General features: G+C 45.0%; 1 protein-coding gene across 16 annotated transcripts in view; it reads left to right on the top strand.

Annotated features, from left to right (window-relative positions):
• Positions 1-23722, top strand: part of RBFOX1 (RNA binding fox-1 homolog 1) — a 2017010-nt gene that overhangs the window by 1658159 nt on the left and 335129 nt on the right. Inside the window, exon 1 of one of the 16 annotated variants that reach the window (XM_034670402.1) lies at positions 7403-7861. The exons of the other annotated variants lie outside the window; for them this stretch is intronic. Coding sequence (XP_034526293.1) covers positions 7775-7861 — 87 coding nt within the window. The 5' untranslated portion in view covers positions 7403-7774. Of the gene's footprint in view, positions 1-7402; positions 7862-23722 lie in introns of those variants that run through there. 16 annotated transcript variants of the gene reach the window in all.

Below are 23722 nucleotides of genomic sequence, written 5' to 3'. Positions count from 1 at the left end.
GGGGTTTGGGCAGAAAGGCCCCGTTATGAGTTCTGGAGGTCATGCTATTTGGAGTGTCTGTGTGCTCAGCTCCTGCAGGCACCTGCAGCACAGATGCAGGAGATACAGGGAGGGCGCAAAGCAAAATCCAGGGGAGCAGCTGATAATCATCCCCCATTCCGAGAGTCCCCAGGGAGCATTTGTTTGCCTCAAGCAAGGTCAACAAATTCTGAAACCCAGTTGCCATTCATCCCAAGCCAGGTCAGGGGTCGGTTCCTGAAGCATTGTTGATCTCAGCAGAGATGATGTGTGGGGTTGATATTCTTAGATTTGCTCATTCAGCCAGTCAGTCTGGCTTTCAGAGGAGAATCAGGTCAAGAAGTGCTTAATGAACCAAGAGGAGCACGGCACTGCCTCTACCACTGGGGGTTCGGGTTTCTAATGATAATCAGCAGCCTCCTCACTTAGAAGACCTACCGGAATTTTCTTTGTGCATCTGCATAACCATTTTTGGAGGTAATAGGGTGACCCAGTGTCCCAGATTCAAAGGCACTATCTTCACCATCCCCATAAACCCTCACTTGAAATTGAAATTCTCATATTTTGGTTTCAACACTATATCTCTATGTGCAGAAGCCACACACACATCCTTGTTAGCCCCTGTGTCTTAATTTTTGGTTTGAGTCATGGAAGAAGGCGATAAGCTCTTATACAAGAAGGCACATTGCAGGTCACTTTTTGAGCACTATTTTATTTAACGTATTAGAAGTTGAAGGGGGAAAGGATTTTGATACTCCTGGTTTTGGGGAGGTCTGAATTGAGCTGGTTTGATCCTCCAGACCAGCCATTGCTGATGCTGTTACCACTGCAACAGCTACCAGCACCCATTTAATGAGTGTCTGCTCTGAGCCAGTCCCTCGGCTAAACACGTCTACATGTTATTCTTTTTCACCTCTCCAGACCACCTATGAGTTATGGTTATTAATGATATTCTTATTTTATAGATAATGAATCTGGGGCCCAGAGAGGTTAGGTAATTTACAGAAAAAGACACAGCTAGCAGTTGGTAGAAACTAGGCTTTTCATGTGGGCAGTATGGCTCAGTGCGAGCTCTTAAATACTATGATCTGGTGCTTTTGCAAGAGTGGAGCCAGTGGTGGCAAGAAGTGTCAGACAATGATGAAATAGTAGTGTCTTAGTGAGATGTAATGCTTAGTAGGCACTGGTCATTCTTGTGAGAACTTTGAATGTATCAACTCATTAACGCATATGAACCCAAACCAATCTGTAAGAGGGGTTGGGGATACAGCTTCTCTTCTCAGGATGTCACTTTCCCGGTTGGATTGGTCCCTCACTGCAGATACAAATGAAATGGCTATAACTTGGGGAGCATCTGGTCGGTGGCTCAGTATATCCTACCCATAGTCTGTGGAAGCTTTTTCTGTGGAAGATCTTGCCTCCCTGGTAATCAGCTCAGCGGTTTCAGTGTCCCCTATGGTAAGAACTCGTCTGTCTGTCTCCAGCATCAGGACCATAAGCATTATGTAGCATCTCAGGGAATTTACCTTTGAGGTCCATGCCAGGTAAAGCCCTTCCATGCTATTCTCACCTGCACTGGATGGAGTTTGAATACATGTCTGGTGGTGAGTGGAGTCTGTCAACACTGGTTCAAGTTGTTGCCCTAGAGTGGTCACCCTTGATGATCTAGCAGACACTAGGGGCGTGTGGAAGGGAAAACTGGTTCTTGGTGACTGACAAAGCACACATTTTGCATTTTTTTTAAAGATTTTATTTATTTATTCGACAGAGATAGAGACAGCCAGCGAGAGAGGGAACACAAGCAGGGGGAGTGGGAGAGGAAGAAGCAGGCTCCCAGCGGAGGAGCCTGATGTGGGGCTCGATCCCATAACTCTGGGATCACGCCCTGAGCCGAAGGCAGACGCTTAACCGCTGTGCCACCCAGGCGCCCCACATTTTGCATTTTAAACTCGGGCAAGTGACATAACCTCTCTGAACCTCCGTGTCATCGTGTGGACACCACAGATGATTCTCAGGTGCTTACTGAGCATCTGCTGTATGCCCAGTCCCATGAGTAAGACGGGAGAACACAGTGATCGAGGATCAGGTAGAAGAGATAAAATGGATCTCACCTGGATGAGATCACCAGCCAGATCTTTACCATCCTGAGACAAATCACCGTTGGTCTTTTGGAGGCTTAGAGGGGTAGGTTGCGAGTGCTGGAGAAGGTGGGGAGGCTGCCAGAGGAGCCAGCATGTGGCGGCTTGTTGAAGAAGGGGGTGTCTTCAACAAGCAGCCGTGTGAAGGGACAGAAAGAAGGCTCCCACAGAGACATCAGTGTGGGACTGGTGGGGCACAGAGGAGGCAAACTTGACATAGCGTAGAGATGATTAGAAAACAATTTCACACAGGTACACTAAAGACCTTCTAAGAAAACAAAACAAAAACAAAAACACACCAGACCTTTTTGAACACCTTCCAAGAGCCAGGAACACGTGTGCACAGCCAGTCATTCCATGGCAGCAGCCTTCCTGCAAGGAGCTACAGATGTTGGGTCACTTCACCCCCAAGAAGATTAGGGCTCAGGACTGAGGGTCTTATCCTAGGTCAGATTTTCGAAAGTATGACAGAACCAACATCCCAACCCAGCCTCTCCAACTTTGAGATGCAGGCTTTTGCTACTATACCAGTATGCCCCCCGGGCCACTTGAGACACATTTAAAGATACAGGTAGTCCTCAGTTGTCCGAGACCCCTGCAGTCCCTGAGCTTGACTCACATTTTCCCAAAGCAGCCATTCAGCCAGTCATTCTCCCAGGAAACATTTTGGGAAACTTTGTTTGTCTAGTCACCACTTCAGAGTGATTGGTTGAACAAGAAGAAATGGCAGCCTTCTTCATCTGAGCCAGTCTACCTCCCAGAGGAGCAGTCACACTTCACAGAATTCGTGTACCTTGCTAAGATGATTCTAGAACATTGGTGATAGTGTAGCTCATTCTGCCTGCTGTCACGCGGAAGATGTAATATTTGATTAGGCCAGCAAGTTTGAATTGGAAGGGAAGGGAAGGAAAGGGAGGAAGGAAGGAAGGAAGGAAGGAAGGAAGGAAGGAAGGAAGGAAGGAAGGAAAGAAAGAAAGAAAGAAAGAAAGAAAGAAAAAAGAAGGATGGAAGAACGTATAGTTCTGCATTGCAGGCCAGACTGTACAGAGGCTTGGATCTATAAAAGTGTATGGCAAAGGCAACTTGCCAGACTGATTTGCAGAAGAAAAAAAAGTGATTTGTAGAAAGAAGGACAGTGTGTATTAGAGGATGAATCTGGAAAACTAAAGGCGAGGAATATCATGAAGGGCCTTGAATACTATAGCAAACTGTCTCTTCCCCAACTTGGCCTGGAAATGGCGCAGTATGAGTGGTTCAATATTCTGCATAGATCCAAATGGTCAGAGAAACACTGTCAATGTACAAAAGATAGGGAGTGCAATTAATGTTGTCAGAGAAACACTCTGTTTTGTGCTTTTTGTTTTGTTCTGTTTCAGTGGTTGACAAGTGGCAACTGACATTTGGCTTCTTTTCAGGAAGCAGGTAAAGAATGGTGAAGATAGTCTCACAGAGTCTGATTCTCTTGAGCTACGGAGAAGGCAGATCCTTCCCAGACTTCAGGGATTGTTAATACAAGGAAATGTGGCCCAAAATTTCTACATCTTCCAGGTTTTCAAGAGATACTATAGATCTAAATTTTACAGTGGACCCTTCCATTTAAAAATATCACCCCTTTTTTACACAATGCAGACAAACCATCATCATCCTCATCAACATCCTCTTCCTCCTCCTCTCCTTTGTCCTCCGTCTCCTCAGACTGAATTTGGTCCATGAGGCTGCAGTTGGCTCTGTTGACCAACAGAACCCATATGGCAGCAATTGGTCTTCTCTGAGTGCTGTCCTTTCCCAACCTCCAGCCAACACTTGTTACTTTTCTCTTTCCTTCTCCTACATGACTGTTTAAACTTTGGGTGGCTGCCACTCACAAAGGCTGGTGGCAAGCAGCGTAATCCTTGTTTGCTCTAGGATGTGGGAAGGAGGTGCAGTGTTTGACCTCGAGAGAGGAGCCACTTTAATCTAAGGAAGGGGGGAAGAGAAGGCAGTCTCTGACAAAGGAGTGTCATCATGGAAGGTGGGGAAAGAAGATGGAAGGTGGGGTTTGTTGTTTATTTGTTTTCTATTTGTTTTTATTTTTTATTTTTTGGAGAGGGGGGGTAAGATTGAACAATCAAAGCCTGGCTAAAACAAACAAACAAAAAAATCTCCTGATGGAAGTCCCTGACACAGAATTAGCACCAAGGAAGTGACGGGAAAATCAAGAAGTCCGTGGAGAAGCAGAGGGCAACCAAAAAGGAGGGTGTATTTGCTATTGTACTGAAGTCTGACTTCCAGAACTTTAATTAAAATATATGCTCTCAATTAGGGGTCAGCAAACCATGGTTTGTAAGCCAAACCTAGTTTTACGAACTTCAAAAGCTCAGAACAATTTTTTTTTTTAAGATTTTATTTATTTGACAGAGATAGAGACAGCCAGCGAGAGAGGGAACACAAGCAGGGGGAGTGGGAGAGAAAGAAGCAGGCTCATAGTGGAGGAGCCTGATGTGGGGCTCGATCCCAGAACGCCGGGATCACGCCCTGAGCCGAAGGCAGGCGCTTAACCACTGTGCCACCCAGGCGCCCCTCAGAACGATTTTTATACTTTTTCAAGAAGGGAAAAAAATCAAAGGAAGATGATCTCATGACAGGTGAAAATTATAGAAAATTCAAATTTCAGTGTTTGTTTCCATATTGCAACTGTTTTCATGTGTCAGCAGCTGTTTTGAGTGGTTACAGAAGAGACTTAAGGTCCTCAACACCTGAGCTATTTATCATCTGCCCATTTATAGAAACAAGTTTGCCATCCTGTCTGGAATGGCTATAGCAAATACTGATGCAGGGCCCTTCGCTTGAATTCTGTGTTTCTGAGGCCTGTGTCTCCTCGCCACTGTCTCCTCTGTTCTCTACTTTATTCTTTTTCTACATCTTCAAAGTTCCTACAAAAAAACCCCGTGGGTTTAATACCATATACTAGATGTTGTATAACCAACCATTTATCATGAGCTGCACATACTAGCCAGTGGTGAGGAGGGATGCGCAGAAGGCGGTTATCTGCCTTTTAGCAGAGAAAGCGGATCTCAGAAAAAAGAATTATTCTTTAGTAATACTACGTGCTTCCTATTTGGAAAAATAGAACTTGTGTTTGGAAAAAGAGGTTTTGTTTAATGGTTGTCATTAAATTTTATGTTTTATTATTTCATGATGTTTTTGAGGTGGGTTTGGAACAAGGATATATTCAATTCCTACAGTTCCAAAAATGTAACTACTATGGATGATACATGACAGTAATGTATGAATATACAATCAGAATCAGAGATAATGTGAATAGTAATAGTTAGGACTGGAGGTGGTGAGGACAGGAAAACAAGAGCACAAATAAGCAGGCAGTAAAGGCCAACACAATGGACAGAGTTGAACTTCTTATTTGGCTTTGAGCTTCCTGGCAGTCAAAATGAAAAGGGTCACAAAACAATTAGCCCTTGTCTTAAGAGACAGGAGGAAGTGGATACCCATTACTCAGGATCAGCAAAAACTTCTGTATCGTAGAGTTCTTTAAAAGAAAAAAGAAAATGCCCTCTGCAGAGGGTATAGCTATATATCTATATGACCCATATATAATGTATTTCTCATTTCTCTCTGAACTCGTCAGGTTCTTTAACCAAAACTATATAGATAGATAGATAGATAGATAGATAGATAGATAGATAGATATAGATATGCATAGATAAATATCTATACATATAATATAGTAATAAATACGATGATCCTTCGTATTTATGTAACTCTGCAGTTTCCAAAACACTCCCACAGTTTTGCTCTTTGGAGCAGTCTTGGGGAAGAATAAGTGGATATTGTTACCTCTGTTCTAGTTTAGGAAACTAAGCATCTAAATGTGTAAGTTTCTGGCCTTAGTGACTAAATTATTTCCTGCCTCCTCCTCCAGTGATCTTTCCATTTTATAACACTGAGGAGACATAATCCAATCTGACCCAGCCCTTCCCAAAGTAATGAATAGCTTTCCCATCCCGGGAAGCTGTCTCATGGAGATGCCTCTGTCCTCCCTGGTAACTTCTCAGAAGCACAGTGTTGAAAGTCATAGTCAAAAGCTAAAGTTAGAAACAGTATCAGGCTGTTAAGTAAGAGGGGTCAACTTGCAGCTGTTACTGGAGCTTTCTGAATTGTAACAGTGTGGCCACTTTGATACACGAGAATCAATTACAGAGAAACCTTGTCAAGATGGCCAAAATTCAGCCTTAAATAATTGAATTCTCTGCCAAACGCTGTCCACTGTCGTTATCTAGAAATGTAATTATGCAGCTAAATCAAGCAACTAAAATTAGTGTAGTGTAAAAACACCTTGCTATCTAAAAGTGGAGGAATTGACATTTGGATTTAGAAAAAGCCAATAGTTGAATATGTTTTATGGTGTCTGAAGCTCTCGGAGTTTCTACAAAATCTATATCCCGTGTCCTGCTTAGAGTTAGAGGTGGAATGTGGCAAGCGGATGTTCCGTTTGAAGGTGATTTCCAATGATCCCTGGGCTTTTAGCATTAGCAGAGCGAACTCGCTTTGTCTGTTTCATATCCTTGCTTTCAAAATTGGGGAGCTCTCCACCGGCCCACATGCCTTCCTGCTATGTGTGACGATTTGAATGTATCTGCACCTTTGATCTGAAGCCAGAGATGAGTCCATACTGACCAACAGGAGAAGAACAGGAAACACGTGATAAGAAAGGCTGATAGCCTATTATAGTCTTGTACAGAGGATATGATGCCAGGGACTTTGTCACACAACCCTATGCGGTAGGGTCTATTATTACTCAGTTTTCCAGATGAGGAAACCGAGGCTCAGAGACTCTGACCGTGAGCAGAGAGTTCAAGCAAACAGCATGAGCCCCCTTTCCCGTGTGTTGCCTGGAACTGATAATAAATAGTTCAGAGAGTTGCGAGAATAAATGACATAACCCACGTAAATAACTTAGTTCGTTCTCTGTGCACAGCACACTCTGCACATGTTAGCTGGCATGATCATTGTATTATTTGCACAGATTGCCCCTTTAAAATTAAAAGCAGAGGGAGCGAGACAGCAGCACAGACTGGACTGTCACCTTAGCTTTTGTTTGATCACTCCCAAAGGCTGCCCGCCTTAACCTACTTGAGCTGTAAGTGGCAACTGATAATCATATCAATGTACGTTCTCAGTGTTTCTGGCTAAAAATCCCACGCAGAATCTGCCCCTTGCCTTTTGCCCAGATTGATTAGGAAGAGCCGAAATCCTACAGCCCGACTACCTCTCTCTCTGTCGTTTGGGCTCTTTCTCACTCTCTCTGAGAACTAAATTAACGAAGAGTATTTGGTTAGTCATGTTAGGCAAGCCGCTCCCAAAATAGCACCTTCCATTTTGGTAGCTTCAACTCTGCAGCTGCTGTGTCTCTTCGTCGTCTGGGAAGAAAACTTTCACATTAAGAGTTGCTGATGCGGATTTTCTTTCTTTCCCCTCTCCGCGTTGATGAGCGCTTGGCTCCTGACAGAAGCGATTTGGCTCTCAGCTTTGTAGTTCGGAAGAAGTTGGGTCTATAGATTTTCCCCTAACTCTCCATTGATGTGTTGAGCTTCAGAGGGAATAATACCTTCACGTAAAGCATGTTGCCTTCTCAAGGAGTCCTCCTGCATCCCTATGGCGTGCCTATGATTGTTCCAGCAGCCCCCTACTTCCCCGGACTGATCCAGGTAATTCAAGGCCACTGCCAGCAAGCAACTTAACTCCAGAGCGCTCAGAGTAATAATTGGAATTTTTATGGTTGAGAAAGCAAACACTTTTAATACAGGAAAAAGCCCTCGTGTAGTCAGTGGGAAGACAGTAGGAAATCAAAAAGATGGATCACCCTAATCTGGCTATTGACATCTCTCATGGCTGAATAAATGGTATAGTTGAGCTATATTTGCTTGTATTGATCTGGCTGCTGTTTAACATTCATGTCTTTGCTTTAGGAGGTTGACCACGGGGCAAAGGATTTGCTCTCCTTCCCAGCTTTCCGGGGGACTCAGTCTCCCAGAGCAGATCATGAGGCAAAGTAACTTATCATGAGGTGACTTGGTTAAGAGCTTTAACCCAGAAAATAGAAGGAGCATGAAACATGCATTAATTCATATGTTTGCCTTCATGTGAATTGTCTGTTTTCCTAGAGGCTCCCCCTCCCCCGACCTGGGTTGAGGGGTGGCATTGAGGCAAAAAGGAACACTCTGTTGATGGTTAATTTATGAAGTTTAGAGATTATTCTAGGAATCCCTTACCAGCTGTTTACATCTTAATGATGGCAAGAAAGGGGAGGATTGAAATGTGCTTGGGTTTTACTTTCAAGGCTATTAAGTCTGTGCAGGGAGAGTCATCTACCAATAAGATACTTGGGGCTTTTTTTCCCTTACCATAAGTTTGTCTTTTAAAACAAGCGTTGGCTTCTGGGTGTATGTCTGAAGTTCTCTGTGGAAAGCTGACATCGAGTCAGTGACAGAGCCTGAGTATCATGGGAAACCCAGATGCTTTGGTAGTAGTTGTTGATTTGTTTGAGAACAGCCGTTCCTTCATAATAAATCTGTATCACGTTTCTACAGGAAAGGAGAGCTAAATGTCTTTTGTGTTCACCGTGCCCTTTCACCTTTATTCTTGGCCCCCTCCCCAACTATATGTTAAAATTCTGCAATACCCTAGATTGTTCATTGAAATTTCTGGGGAGGGTTCTGGTCAAACACATTTTTCCCCCCTTTTCCAAATGGTGCTTGTGAACTGTAAAAACGTTGGTGATCTGAGACATGCAGGGGTGATTCTACTTACGGACAAAACATGCTGTCCTCCTAGATTGATGGCCATTGCTCAGTCTGGAAACTCCTGTATGACGTTTGAGAAATACGTGGACCGTCTGGAGAACGGTCCTTCACAACATGGTTATTGGTCCATCTTTCCTGGCATAAGCAGGCCCATGGGACGCACATGGAGTCTGAAGCAGGACTCCGTGGCAAACTGGAAGGCCTTTTGCTTCTATCGGAAGCTTGGGGTAATGGTCGGCTAGTGGAGTTTTGTCAGACCCTCTGCCGCCCCGTCCGATAAATAATTACAAGCAAATAGTGCCCTTCACTCTATGCTGATTGATGCTGAAATTGCTTTTGAAAGTTCTCATAAGTTCCTGTTATAGATTAAGTGCCGGTGTAGGAAAAATAGTGGCACCCACTGAAATGGGTGAATGTAATCAGGCTTAATGGACTTGAGAGCTTGTTGGGAATTAAATAACTATCGATTTGCTGGAATGTTGCTGTCATTACGAAATGCCACTCTGGACGTATTACCCCAATGATAGATGAGGAGACGCACAGGGCAGCTGAGAAATTGGGGAGGCCCTATTTCTTCCTCCTTTGCAGAGTGTTTGAGAAACATATCCAGTTATTTTTGGGAGGAACAAGTGATTTTACTTGCAAATCTCAGCCCTATCATACTTTGTTTTCCCAAGCGACACTTCTGGTAACTAGTTACCCATAAGTCAGGAGAGCAGGGCAGCGGGGAGCCTCTAGACCAGCCGCTGTGACATATTCATCTCTTTCCTCTCCCACTGCCCTGGAACACACTGAAATGCTACGGCTAGAAAGAGACAAGCTTCATTTCTGGTTTGCTGAGAGAGCCTATGCTATTTACCCGTTGGCATCAAGAAACTCAAATCACCCCATTGCAGTAACATTTGCAAGGGGAGGAAAAGCAGCTCAAAGAGAGAAAAATTGTAACACTCACTCACTCACACACATACACGCACACACTCACCTTGCAGCTGAGGCTTCTGACACCAGCTGTCCTACATCCCAGCAGGCTCTATCAGCTTGCTTACCAATTCCTTGACCTTGTGGGTTTTTTCACCAACTCTTCAAGAGTTGCAGGAGCTCTCCTGTAGGAGTGTAAGGTGCCACCCACCCCTTAATAATGTCATCAGCAAGACATTAACATGATCCAAAATACTGTGTGTACTCCATCATCGGTAGTAAGTTCCCTGTGACTGGAGATATGCAAACAGAGCTGTAGTGGCCACTTGACAGGGTTGTTGGATCAGAGTTTGAGATTCCTCCCAAGGTCTTTCCAACCTCAAGAGCCAACAGTTCTGTGGCAGAAGAACTTCCGTTTCATAATTCTTTCAAGTGCCACTTTTTTATTCATATTAGCATTGCTCTGTTTTGGTGTGCTCAGTTGAAGATAAAATAAATAATTGACCAGACATCAGAACAGGCTTAAGGGAGCATCACGTTGTCTGGCAAAAACAGAGAGTGGAGTTGTTTTCTACTAATTCTAGGGCTGTTACTCACCAGGGTCTTTTGTTACAGAAGTTACCACTGATCCCCACATGCCATCCCTTAGGAAAGCCAGGTTACCATACTGGATCTCCCGAACCCATCATCTCATGTCTAAACTTGTTGAATACATAGCAAGGTGGATAGCTTTTCCTTCTAGCCATGTAAAGAATTCCAGAATGGCCGTGTGGGATTGAGCTGAACAGTTTGGACAGTTTCATGGGTAGTGAGAGGCAAAAGAGAAGAGGAGAAGAGTAATATTACCAAGTGCATTATATAAACATTACTCCTTTCCCTTGGTATGGATCTCAATCTTGGACTCTTTGGATAAAAAGAAACAATGTATGTTCCTATCGAGCCTCTTTATTTACTTCTAAATGTTCAACAATACCTTGAATGAATGATCAATGAGCTGTCTGATCTGAGAACAAAGAAAGTCTGACAAGTCAATTGTCAGTCAGTCTTGAATCCAGAAGTTACCAAGATGACTAATCCAAGCCATGGACCACAGCCACACAATTCCGAGCAACATAAGAAAACAGTGGCTTTGTCTGTGATTAGTCTGTTTGTTTAGCATTTAGATGTAATGAGCCCATGGCTCTAGGTTGCAAGTTCAGACTTGCACCCCTCGCTGTACATCTCTGTCCAAAAGGTGTGCCCTTTGATGACGCATGGCTGGATCATTCTCCACACAGTGGCAGATAATTCCCATCTCATCTAGGTATTACAGGTAATGGATCAAAAGACTATTTTCCTAGGTGGAAGATGGTATAAACAGAGCCCCATGTGTGTCCCCACATGTTTGTTGATTTAGTTATTCATTCACTGCTAACATATTCTATATCAGACACTGCTCTGGATAGCCAGGACCCAAAAGTGATAGTTACAGCCACTGACATGTAGGTTCGCAGCCCATGGAAGAGAACACTAGATAAACACAAAACTGATACTGCAATGAAAGCAATAGAAAAGCAATGACAGGGAACAATTATTGAATATTTGCCACGAGCCAGGTGTTGTGCTAAATACTTAGCTACATTACCTCAATTTGTTCTTACAAAATCCTAACCTTGGGTACTATTGGCCCACCATCCCTTATCTGTAATTTTAAATTCCAAAAAGCTCTGTAATTCAGGGGTTTTTTTTGGGGGGGGGGGGAATTCGGCACCAAAACTCATTTGGGAAGCAAACTTGACCTGAAATGATGTGTGGCTATTTATAGACTTTCTTTATCCCACTTAGTGTGAATATTCATATATTTTGCTACGAGGATATTTATGTGTTTGATTTCAGAGTGCTGTCCTCGACCCTGCTGAGGGTGTTGCATAATGAGTGTTTCCACTGAAATACCTTTCTGAAAAAGTCAATTCCCCACCCCCCCATAAAAATTTGAATTTCAAAATGCAGATGATCCCAAAGATCTCAGATAAGGAATCACAGTCCTGCATTATGATGCCCTTTTTGCATATGAAGAACCTGAAACTGCCACTTGAGAAATGTGACTTTCCCGAGGTCACAGGAATGTCAGTGACAGAGCTGAGATTTGGATCAGGTGTGTTGGGCCAGAGTGTTCCCTCTTCACCAATCTGTTGTTGACGTGCATCCATGGGAATGCATATGAAAACATCGGAGAGGGGGTAGTGGATGTCTCTTACGGTAGGGAAGTGGGTGGTTCAATGGGAAAGGCGGCATTTGAGGTGCTCTGTAGAGCACCAGCAGGCATTCACTGGGTAAGCTAAGGAGAAAGTTCTTCCTAGCAGAGCAGAGCACCTGGGTGAATTCGTGGTGTTGGGGTGACACATCGAGATAGAGCTTCAGTATCTTCCCCAACCCAGTGGGACTGTGGAATTTGACATTGTTTAAACATAGGACTCAAGAGTCCAAAGACATAGGTCAAAAGGGGCTGGGAGGAATCTCAGAAATGAAATTTCCGAGTGCTCAACACAGAGATGGGCCCCGGAATACTCTTCTGTGAAGCCAGCGGTGTCCACTTCGCTGGATTCGAGTCCTGAGCGCTGTTTGCCATCTTTTCTCTCTGAGACTGTAAGCTCTCTGGAGGCTGACTGTTTTCTAACTTAAAGTTCACGGAGTAGGCAGCGGCCGAGAAATACTGATTAGTGCCTGTCTGGTTGGGAGAGGATTGGTATGAGCAAACCCTGTACTCTGGCATCACTGAATTTAGCGATGCAGTTTATGACAAATCTACATACGTTTGTAGTGATGCCAGGAATTACCTAAGTGCTGGTTTTGACAGTGGACCAAGAGTAACCATTCCCACAGAAAGGTGGGGAAACATAGTAGCAACTTGCAGGTCATGTGGATCCATTTCTGGGTGGACTTAAAAGACATAAACTTGTTTTGGTCTGTGGCAAGTAGAGCCATTTTCAGATCCTGATATTACTGCCCTGCAATGTTCTCTACATGTTTGGAGTATCTGCTGATCGGGAAAGAAATCAGAATGTACACCTGATATAAATGCTAGTGGTGTCATTTACTTTGAGGCTGCTCCGTCTTAGTCACTAAGTGACTTTTCTGTGCTGCCAAAGAGGCCGTGTCAACAGCAGACTAAATTAAAGAGCCAGGGAGGTGGCAAGGAGAATTTGGAGTCAAACAGGTCCGGGTTGATATATTGGCTCTGGCATTTACTAAGCGTGTGGCCTTGGGCTTGTCAATTAACCTCTCCAAGGCTGTTTGCTCAGCTACAAAATGAAAGCAGGAGTACCTGTCTTGCAAGGTGGTTGTGAGCTTTAAATGTGATTCATCTCCTCATTCAGCAATTATTTATTGAGCACCTACTGTATGTCAGGCTGTGAAGTAAGAGAGGGTGATGAAGCAGAATAGAAAACACACAAGACCCTTTTCAATGAAGTTTACATCCTAATATGTAGGAAAGATATATATATATATATATATATATTTATATATCAAGACAGGTGTTTATTCTGCATTGTTCGAGAGAGAGAGAGAGAGAGAAGCATGGTGAGCGTTTAGTCAGGATTCTTTTATTTGTAAGCAACAAAATCTAATTCATATTGGTTGGAAAGGAAAAAGAAAACATCTCGCTTCAGGCACAGTTGAATTCAGAGGCTCCAACAACCCAAGTCATCTCTCCCCGGCTCCACAGTAGTTGTCTTTTCCTGATCTTCATTCGCAAGCACACCACATCCAAGTGGTGGCAAAAATGGTCCCCAAGCAACTCCGGCCTTACAGCCTAGCCCATCTTTGCAAGTCTCTTTCCCAGCCGTTCCTGCAAAAATTCCACATAGCAGTCTCCTTGGCTTAACTTGTAAACCATGCCCACCCCCAAAGCAATCATCTTGACTTGCTGCTCACGTCAGAGCTGGAGGCTGTAGTCCTCCGAGACTGAGCTGTAAGGGGCTGTGAATAGAGGGGGGAAAATAAGTTCTGTTCTCAAAATAGGGTGCTGGATAGGTAAATACCAGGTTCTCATGATCAGCAATACTAGCTGAAACTATTACAGACATGCAGGCATGTTTTTTTCTCCCCTGAACCCTGCATACACCCTCTCCGGGGAGGGAAGTGTGGGATTCTGATCTTGGTTATCCTCTTTGCTTGGTGCCAGTGATCAGAGTCACCGGGCAGTTGTGCAACTTGTTTCTCCATTAATGATCCGATGTATCAAAGTAGGATATGGCAGTTTTACTCAGTATTTTCCCACCTCAATTAATTACAGTAGCTGTCTTCCACTACTGTATGGTATGTTTAGAGCATTCCCACTATTTTCCAGGTGAAGACACCAGGCATGATCTAGGGAAGTAAAGACAGTCTGATGAGGACATTCAGTAACACCATAACCAAAGCGAGGCTGGGCTTCTCATGCAACAACATCATTTCTCCTATATTAGCAATACATACATAAACAAATATATAAAGAAAGAAAAACCAAAGCCTTCTAGTTAAGTTTGAAATAATGTGGACCATCCGTCATTCCAAAGCACTTTGGAGACGCTAGCAACTTGCCCCGTTCTGTTTTACAGAAATGCACGTTTTGGGTTTTTTTTTAATTAAAAGATTAAAGGGACACTGTCAATCTCTTCTGATTAATATCAGTCCTATGAAAAGGATGTGTTTCTGCAGCAACCCTCTGTCATTTTGATCATTTTAAAGGCGTGCTATATCAGCAAGTCTGCTTTTTATAATACGCTGGCACGGGACAAGCAGAGCTGGAGAGACTCGTGGATTTCACACTCCACCCTGCTGCTTCGGTGTTCAGCAATCTGAGCCTCTGATGGTGAAGCAAAGCCCCCTCCCTGTCTTTTATAGGTTGTTTTGGGTAAGTGTTTTCGCCGGCTGATTTATGACAGAGATACTCACCCCTATTTATGTTTCTCTCACATCTAAAGATAGTCCTATCACACATGCATCCCACCAGCATGCAAGCAGCCAGCCAGCTCATCCACTTGATTAACTGCCGAACCTTAAGAGGTGTCCAAAAACATTGAACTCAGTACCCCGCAGGTCTTTTCCTCTGGGCAACTGGGACCATTGCCTTCTGCAATGCCTAGTTTCTAGCTTGAGCTCTTTGGGTGGTAAAAGTCAGAGGCAGAGACATTGTCACATGTATTTATTCATTATAATAATTATTTGTGGGTTGTGGGTTCCATGTTGGGTTCTCTTCTAAGCTCTGGAGACACTGAGATGACTAAGACCCAGTCTCTGTCCTTGGAGGGAGCGTGCACGGCCACACCATTGGCAGGAGAGTTAGAAGTTAAACACAACTGCTTGAAGGTGGAACTCTGTAGAATCTCAGCCCCACTCACCCCACCCAGTATGGGGTCCTTACCACTGTCACTAGCTTAGGCTGTCAAGACGGATTTTTCTACAGCCCCGGGAAGATGGCTCCCTATAGATAGTTTCTCCATCCTTCCCAAATGACAGGAGTTCTGATACATTCCAGGAGACAAAAGGTAGAGTTTTTTTGTTTGCTTGTTTTTGTTTTTTTCTGAGGAAGAAGGATGAGAGTAAGAACTGTGTCTCTGAAGCAGTGGCCAGTTCTGTCTTGTCCTACCTTATATCTGGCTCAGAGTAATGCAGTGAGCTCAGCATATCATGCTGGGGGAAAGAGGGTGGCCCCATCAGCCGCTGCTTTTCCTTCCGCTCTCTAATCTGCACTGGCTCCTAGAGGTGGCGAGGATTTGGAGGAGGCAGTCAGCTTGTGCATCCCAGGGTGTTCTTGACAGAGTGCTCTCTGAAGAGCTATTTCTTCTTATTTCATGAGGCATCACAGTTAAGGACTGACATCAGAGAGTTTAGAGTGTAGTAATTAGACCAGGGGAACCTGAATCTGGCCATGACCTTCTCCTGGTGATTTTGGGCAAGTTGCTTGACCTTTCTGAGCCGCCACTTGCTCATCTATAAAATGGTAGCGATATGTGATGTTCTCTACCTCCCAACGTCAATGTCAGGAATAAAAGAGTGCAAAAGTGGCCACACCCAAGGCCTTTGCAGTACGACCACAGTGCTATTCAGGCAGCATGACATAATGCCAAGGTCTGGGCGCCCCGCTTAGACCAATTTGAGTGGGCATCTTGGCCCCTGTGTGATGTGGGGCTTCACCTCTCTGAGCTCCCATTGTCTCGACTTGACAGTGGGAGACGGTCTTACTCGCTTCAGGAGGGAGCCCTGAAGATTCGATGAGATGATGTTTGTGGCACATGGAGAGCAGCACCTGCTCACTGTAGGCACTCCGTACGGATGGCCAGCACTGGTTTGTTCTCACANAGTGCTGGTTTTGACAGTGGACCAAGAGTAACCATTCCCACAGAAAGGTGGGGAAACATAGTAGCAACTTGCAGGTCATGTGGATCCATTTCTGGGTGGACTTAAAAGACATAAACTTGTTTTGGTCTGTGGCAAGTAGAGCCATTTTCAGATCCTGATATTACTGCCCTGCAATGTTCTCTACATGTTTGGAGTATCTGCTGATCGGGAAAGAAATCAGAATGTACACCTGATATAAATGCTAGTGGTGTCATTTACTTTGAGGCTGCTCCGTCTTAGTCACTAAGTGACTTTTCTGTGCTGCCAAAGAGGCCGTGTCAACAGCAGACTAAATTAAAGAGCCAGGGAGGTGGCAAGGAGAATTTGGAGTCAAACAGGTCCGGGTTGATATATTGGCTCTGGCATTTACTAAGCGTGTGGCCTTGGGCTTGTCAATTAACCTCTCCAAGGCTGTTTGCTCAGCTACAAAATGAAAGCAGGAGTACCTGTCTTGCAAGGTGGTTGTGAGCTTTAAATGTGATTCATCTCCTCATTCAGCAATTATTTATTGAGCACCTACTGTATGTCAGGCTGTGAAGTAAGAGAGGGTGATGAAGCAGAATAGAAAACACACAAGACCCTTTTCAACATGAAGTTTACATCCTAATATGTAGGAAAGATATATATATATATATATATATATATATTTATATATCAAGACAGGTGTTTATTCTGCATTGTTCGAGAGAGAGAGAGAGAGAGAAGCATGGTGAGCGTTTAGTCAGGATTCTTTTATTTGTAAGCAACAAAATCTAATTCATATTGGTTGGAAAGGAAAAAGAAAACATCTCGCTTCAGGTACAGTTGAATTCAGAGGCTCCAACAACCCAAGTCATCTCTCCCCGGCTCCACAGTAGTTGTCTTTTCCTGATCTTCATTCGCAAGCACACCACATCCAAGTGGTGGCAAAAATGGTCCCCAAGCAACTCCGGCCTTACAGCCTAGCCCATCTTTGCAAGTCTCTTTCCCAGCCGTTCCTGCAAAAATTCCACATAGCAGTCTCCTTGGCTTAACTTGTAAACCATGCCCACCCCCAAAGCAATCATCTTGACTTGCTGCTCACGTCAGAGCTGGAGGCTGTAGTCCTCCGAGACTGAGCTGTAAGGGGCTGTGAATAGAGGGGGGAAAATAAGTTCTGTTCTCAAAATAGGGTGCTGGATAGGTAAATACCAGGTTCTCATGATCAGCAATACTAGCTGAAACTATTACAGACATGCAGGCATGTTTTTTTCTCCCCTGAACCCTGCATACACCCTCTCCGGGGAGGGAAGTGTGGGATTCTGATCTTGGTTATCCTCTTTGCTTGGTGCCAGTGATCAGAGTCACCGGGCAGTTGTGCAACTTGTTTCTCCATTAATGATCCGATGTATCAAAGTAGGATATGGCAGTTTTACTCAGTATTTTCCCACCTCAATTAATTACAGTAGCTGTCTTCCACTACTGTATGGTATGTTTAGAGCATTCCCACTATTTTCCAGGTGAAGACACCAGGCATGATCTAGGGAAGTAAAGACAGTCTGATGAGGACATTCAGTAACACCATAACCAAAGCGAGGCTGGGCTTCTCATGCAACAACATCATTTCTCCTATATTAGCAATACATACATAAACAAATATATAAAGAAAGAAAAACCAAAGCCTTCTAGTTAAGTTTGAAATAATGTGGACCATCCGTCATTCCAAAGCACTTTGGAGACGCTAGCAACTTGCCCCGTTCTGTTTTACAGAAATGCACGTTTTGGGTTTTTTTTTAATTAAAAGATTAAAGGGACACTGTCAATCTCTTCTGATTAATATCAGTCCTATGAAAAGGATGTGTTTCTGCAGCAACCCTCTGTCATTTTGATCATTTTAAAGGCGTGCTATATCAGCAAGTCTGCTTTTTATAATACGCTGGCACGGGACAAGCAGAGCTGGAGAGACTCGTGGATTTCACACTCCACCCTGCTGCTTCGGTGTTCAGCAATCTGAGCCTCTGATGGTGAAGCAAAGCCCCCTCCCTGTCTTTTATAGGTTGTTTTGGGTAAGTGTTTTCGCCGGCTGATTTATGACAGAGATACTCACCCCTATTTATGTTTCTCTCACATCTAAAGATAGTCCTATCACACATGCATCCCACCAGCATGCAAGCAGCCAGCCAGCTCATCCACTTGATTAACTGCCGAACCTTAAGAGGTGTCCAAAAACATTGAACTCAGTACCCCGCAGGTCTTTTCCTCTGGGCAACTGGGACCATTGCCTTCTGCAATGCCTAGTTTCTAGCTTGAGCTCTTTGGGTGGTAAAAGTCAGAGGCAGAGACATTGTCACATGTATTTATTCATTATAATAATTATTTGTGGGTTGTGGGTTCCATGTTGGGTTCTCTTCTAAGCTCTGGAGACACTGAGATGACTAAGACCCAGTCTCTGTCCTTGGAGGGAGCGTGCACGGCCACACCATTGGCAGGAGAGTTAGAAGTTAAACACAACTGCTTGAAGGTGGAACTCTGTAGAATCTCAGCCCCACTCACCCCACCCAGTATGGGGTCCTTACCACTGTCACTAGCTTAGGCTGTCAAGACGGATTTTTCTACAGCCCCGGGAAGATGGCTCCCTATAGATAGTTTCTCCATCCTTCCCAAATGACAGGAGTTCTGATACATTCCAGGAGACAAAAGGTAGAGTTTTTTTGTTTGCTTGTTTTTGTTTTTTTCTGAGGAAGAAGGATGAGAGTAAGAACTGTGTCTCTGAAGCAGTGGCCAGTTCTGTCTTGTCCTACCTTATATCTGGCTCAGAGTAATGCAGTGAGCTCAGCATATCATGCTGGGGGAAAGAGGGTGGCCCCATCAGCCGCTGCTTTTCCTTCCGCTCTCTAATCTGCACTGGCTCCTAGAGGTGGCGAGGATTTGGAGGAGGCAGTCAGCTTGTGCATCCCAGGGTGTTCTCACAGAGTGCTCTCTGAAGGGCTATTTCTTCTTATTTCATGAAGCATCACAGTTAAGGACTGACATCAGAGAGTTTAGAGTGTAGTAATTAGACCAGGGGAACCTGAATCTGGCCATGACCTTCTCCTGGTGATTTTGGGCAAGTTGCTTGACCTTTCTGAGCCGCCACTTGCTCATCTATAAAATGGTAGCGATATGTGATGTTCTCTACCTCCCAACGTCAATGTCAGGAATAAAAGAGTGCAAAAGTGGCCACACCCAAGGCCTTTGCAGTACGACCACAGTGCTATTCAGGCAGCATGACATAATGCCAAGGTCTGGGCGCCCCGCTTAGACCAATTTGAGTAGGCATCTTGGCCCCTGTGTGATGTGGGGCTTCACCTCTCTGAGCTCCCATTGTCTCGACTTGACAGTGGGAGACGGTCTTACTCGCTTCAGGAGGGAGCCCTGAAGATTCGATGAGATGATGTTTGTGGCACATGGAGAGCAGCACCTGCTCACTGTAGGCACTCCGTACGGATGGCCAGCACTGGTTTGTTCTCACAATTTCTGGGTTGCTGCACTTTCTTTTTCATATGAAGATGCTCTAGGTTTGGGGGTGAGTGGCACATTTGTAGCTCTCTGTTCCCTCTCTCCATGGAGATTCTCGATAACCAGGTACTTGCCTTTTGGTGCAACTGGACAGAGTCGGGTGCCATTGGGGAATGCTGTGGAGGAGAGAAAGAGATATATACCACCCTGGGGTTTGACATGCTTAGCCCATGGCCTTGGGTTATATCAGACTCACCACCCTTCCCATCGCCTAAGTCAGTGGGCCTGGGGAGCTGGGGCTGCTGGTCACACACAAAGCAGGATGTACAGGTCTCACTCATATTGAGTCCTTGCCCAAATCTTTGTCCACTGGCTCCAGTAGTACTTTTGGGGCTGAAACTGGAGTTGGCTGAGAGGAGTGGACTTTGAAGGGGGAAAGAGAGGCCCACCTCCCTCCCCTCCATGTAGCCATAGCCTTCTGAGGACAAACTCTTTGGGACCACCCACACCCCTGTTCCATGCAGCTCTCAGCACACTGTGGGAGCTTAATAAATGTTAAATAATAAGAATAGCTCCCATCTGTCAGCACCCGGTGGCAGGGAGGAGTGTGAGTGCAAGACTGCCGACTGGCACCAGGCAGCTCGTGGGGAGCCTTCGGGAAAAACACGGTTCCGAGTCACTTTGAGGACCTCCTCCATCTATGTGTTCTCCAGTCCTGCTACTCATCAGACTGCGGGCAAGTACATCAACTGTCTGCCCTGGACCCCAGATTGTCTGCATCAGAAGGGCAGGGCCCAGTGCACCGTGTGCTTCACCAGCAATCTTGGGTTTCCTAGGAGCAGCTGGATTTGGGAACTGGTGTTGCCCAGCAATGCAGGGGCTTTGTTGTGGTTTAAAAGGGGCGAGGGATGTGCCCTCTGAACAGACGGTGTCATAAATTCATTCTTCCATCATCTTCTTGGAAGAAACTGCCTACTGGGCTTTTCGCATTTAGTTATAAGAAAAACAACAGCAGCTGCTTGTTTTCAGGCATTTACGAGGTACCGGGAGGTGTGTAAGGCACTTCACCTATGGCATCTAAGTGAAGTGTTGTATTTGGGGGAGGAAAAAGCAGGCTAACAGGATGATGTAGGGTGTGGGCTCCGGAGTGGGTACCTGGCTCATCTCCCCCTCAACCTGTGTGACATTATATAATTATATTGTATACTCTATATGACTATATGATACTACGTAATATAGCTAAATAGCAGTACTATTTTTATAATTACTGTACTATAATTACGTGCTAATACTTACATTACTATTATTTCTACTGTTGCTACTGCCGCTGGTCACCATATCGGGTATTTTCCATAGGGTATATATCTGCTGCTTCAGACCATCCTGGAGAGACTTGTTTTCCAGGGAACTGAGGCCCAACCAAGTAAAACAACCTGCCCTAGCTCTCAGGGCTTGGAAATGGCCGACTTGGGGATGTTCCCAAGGACCACGCTGTGCCCTGTGGCTTTGGTGCCTCTGCTCCTCCTCCCCGGGGGAACAGCCTTGTCTCTTCCCTGTACAACCTATTCTGAGCGGAAGGCTAACAGGGTTTTGTGCCACTGTCATTTCTGATCAGCTTTCCTCCCTCTGTCTTGCAGCCTTCTGTCAGGAGGTCTTGTTCCCCTGTGGAAGCCCGATTCCTCCGGGAGATCAAAACGGGAGGTGGGGCGGTGACAAACGGCAAGGAGGGGACTGCTGGGACATGGTCCTTGTGGCTTTGTTTACAAGACCTTCTCTTTGGTTATCAATGTCTAAACCTCCTGGAAATGCACTTTCTGTTTTCCCTTTAAACACAAATCAAGCAACGTTACCAACACACATTCTCTGTCAAACATGTCAGTTACTCCAGGGGCCGCGGACAGCTTGCAAGCGATGTCTTCTATTGTTACTGTGGTGGTGTGTTATTTCTCCCTTCAACAGCTCTGCATTTGTTCTGCTGAGAGGTGTAAACACCGAGGTGCCTGCTATCTGGGAGGTTTTGACAGAAAATGTGAAATTGACGTGGACCATCCAATGACCATCTTAATAAGGCGGCTCCTGTGGCCTCGTAGAGACTGGCTGTGCGGGCAGCCCTGTATTGCCTGGAGCCTTTTCCAGGAATTTGGGTGGGGGCTTAAGGACTCTAATGAGCTAGGGCTTGTTCCACACCTGGCGTTTTGGCAGGTGGTTCCCATTGTGACTTAGCTGAGGGACTTGGTGCTGCCTGCCAGAGGGCCTTAAGATTTGTGTGGGGGCTGAGCAGATGTTGGATGCGTTCACCCATCATACAGAATGCCAGTCATCAGCTGCTGAGTCCTGTCCCTGTCTGCGTTGTAAGGGACCAGATCTCCCACTTGCTGCATGGTGATGGGGTAGCCTGGGGATGGATAAAAAGCCTTCCATTGCTGAGGGTAATACAGACCATATGGAATTCTTATCTGTTCAAACAGTTGTGGGGTTTGGGTGCGCAATGCTGTCTGCATGTGTATTTTCTTTAGTGTTTGGTTCTAGCTAGTCAGAGCTTCACTAAGGAACACTTTGTAGAGTTCCCTCCCAGGGATGGGCAAGGCATGTGTCTGATGACATCTCTGCTTCCAGGCTTTCCAGCTTTTCCTCACATGCTGGCATTAGTTCTAAACACCCGATCACAATCAAGTCCTCCACCCTCCCTGATTAGGTGAATGTTCCTCTCCCACCTTGCTTTACTCTGTAGGGGGTCTTGTTGCTGAAACATCGTGGTATATTTCACTGTCCCATGTGGCCCAGAAGGGCCTGCTTCATTCATGCCTTTGTGTTCAGTTCTGCTCTGATATCAGAGATAAATTAAGAACTGTTCGGCTTTCTATGGGTTGAAAGATGACAGGTGGTTTTGAATATCAGGAAAGCAAAGATGATTTTTGAATGCGAGTGTTTTTGTTAAGATCCCTTTGGTTGAGGAGCGGAACCTAATTCTGCCTAGTTTAACAAAAATATAGTGGGGGAGGTATTTACATTTTTACGGGTTTTGAGGTGTAACACATAAGCAATTGAATGTGCAGAAACTCTTGGATTCAAAAGGGGGAAAGCAAAAGAAAATCAGTCCAGGGGAAGCACAGGAGGCAGGGCAGGCCTAAGGACCTCGGCAGGCAGAATATGTGGACATTCTCTTCAGGTGAGTGGTCCTCAGCCAGGGGTGGGTTTGCCCTGTAGGGACATTCTTAATTGTCACAGTCAGGGGGTGGGAGTTGCTGTTAGCACTCTACAATGCATAGGGCAACCAGAATTATTTAGAATTCTCCAGAATTATCTGGCTCAAAGTGTCAATCTTGCCAAGGTTCAGAAACCACAGTGACTCAGCTACAAAGACCATTAGCCATCGTGTCTCCATTCAAGTTCCAGATTCCCAGGAAAGAATCTGATACATCCAGCCTGGGGTACCTTTCAACTTTGAACTAGTGAACTACGTCCCAGACCCCCATGTACTTGGAGCCCATTTGGAGTCTTGGTGAGCAGTCCTGGGAACGAGGTCGGGTGAGGATTGCCGTTGAGCCAGAACCTATCCCAGGAGACGAGTCTTAAGATGGTTTATGTATGGCCTTCGGTGGACCTCACCTGTGGCCAAAGTCCAGCCCTGCTAGTGCGTTTCACACAGAACCGTCCACCTGCCGGAAGGTTGTCACACCTTGGTGCCTGTCTCAGCAAGCAGCCAATTTCTTTGGTCTTTGATTTAAGCTTATAGCTTCCTTCTTGGGCTCCTTTCCCACAGAAAATTCATTGAAAATAATTGTTGCCCTTTTATCTAATTATAAAATTAATGCAAGATAAATGCAAAATAAATTTTGGTAATTGGAAAAGGACAAATACACACGTGCACATGTACAGACACAAGCACACAAACTCTGGCACCATCCAGAAATAACCACTTCCAACTGCTGTTCATATCTCTCATCTGTTTCCTGCACATTTATTTTCTTTCACAAAAGGTCCCATATTCTCATCCTATACATCAACATTTATATCACTTGCAGCTAG

Source organism: Ailuropoda melanoleuca, chromosome 10, assembly GCF_002007445.2.
Source record: "Ailuropoda melanoleuca isolate Jingjing chromosome 10, ASM200744v2, whole genome shotgun sequence".
Classification (NCBI taxonomy): Eukaryota; Metazoa; Chordata; class Mammalia; order Carnivora; family Ursidae; genus Ailuropoda; species Ailuropoda melanoleuca.
This window is presented reverse-complemented; position numbering and strand designations above follow the sequence as displayed.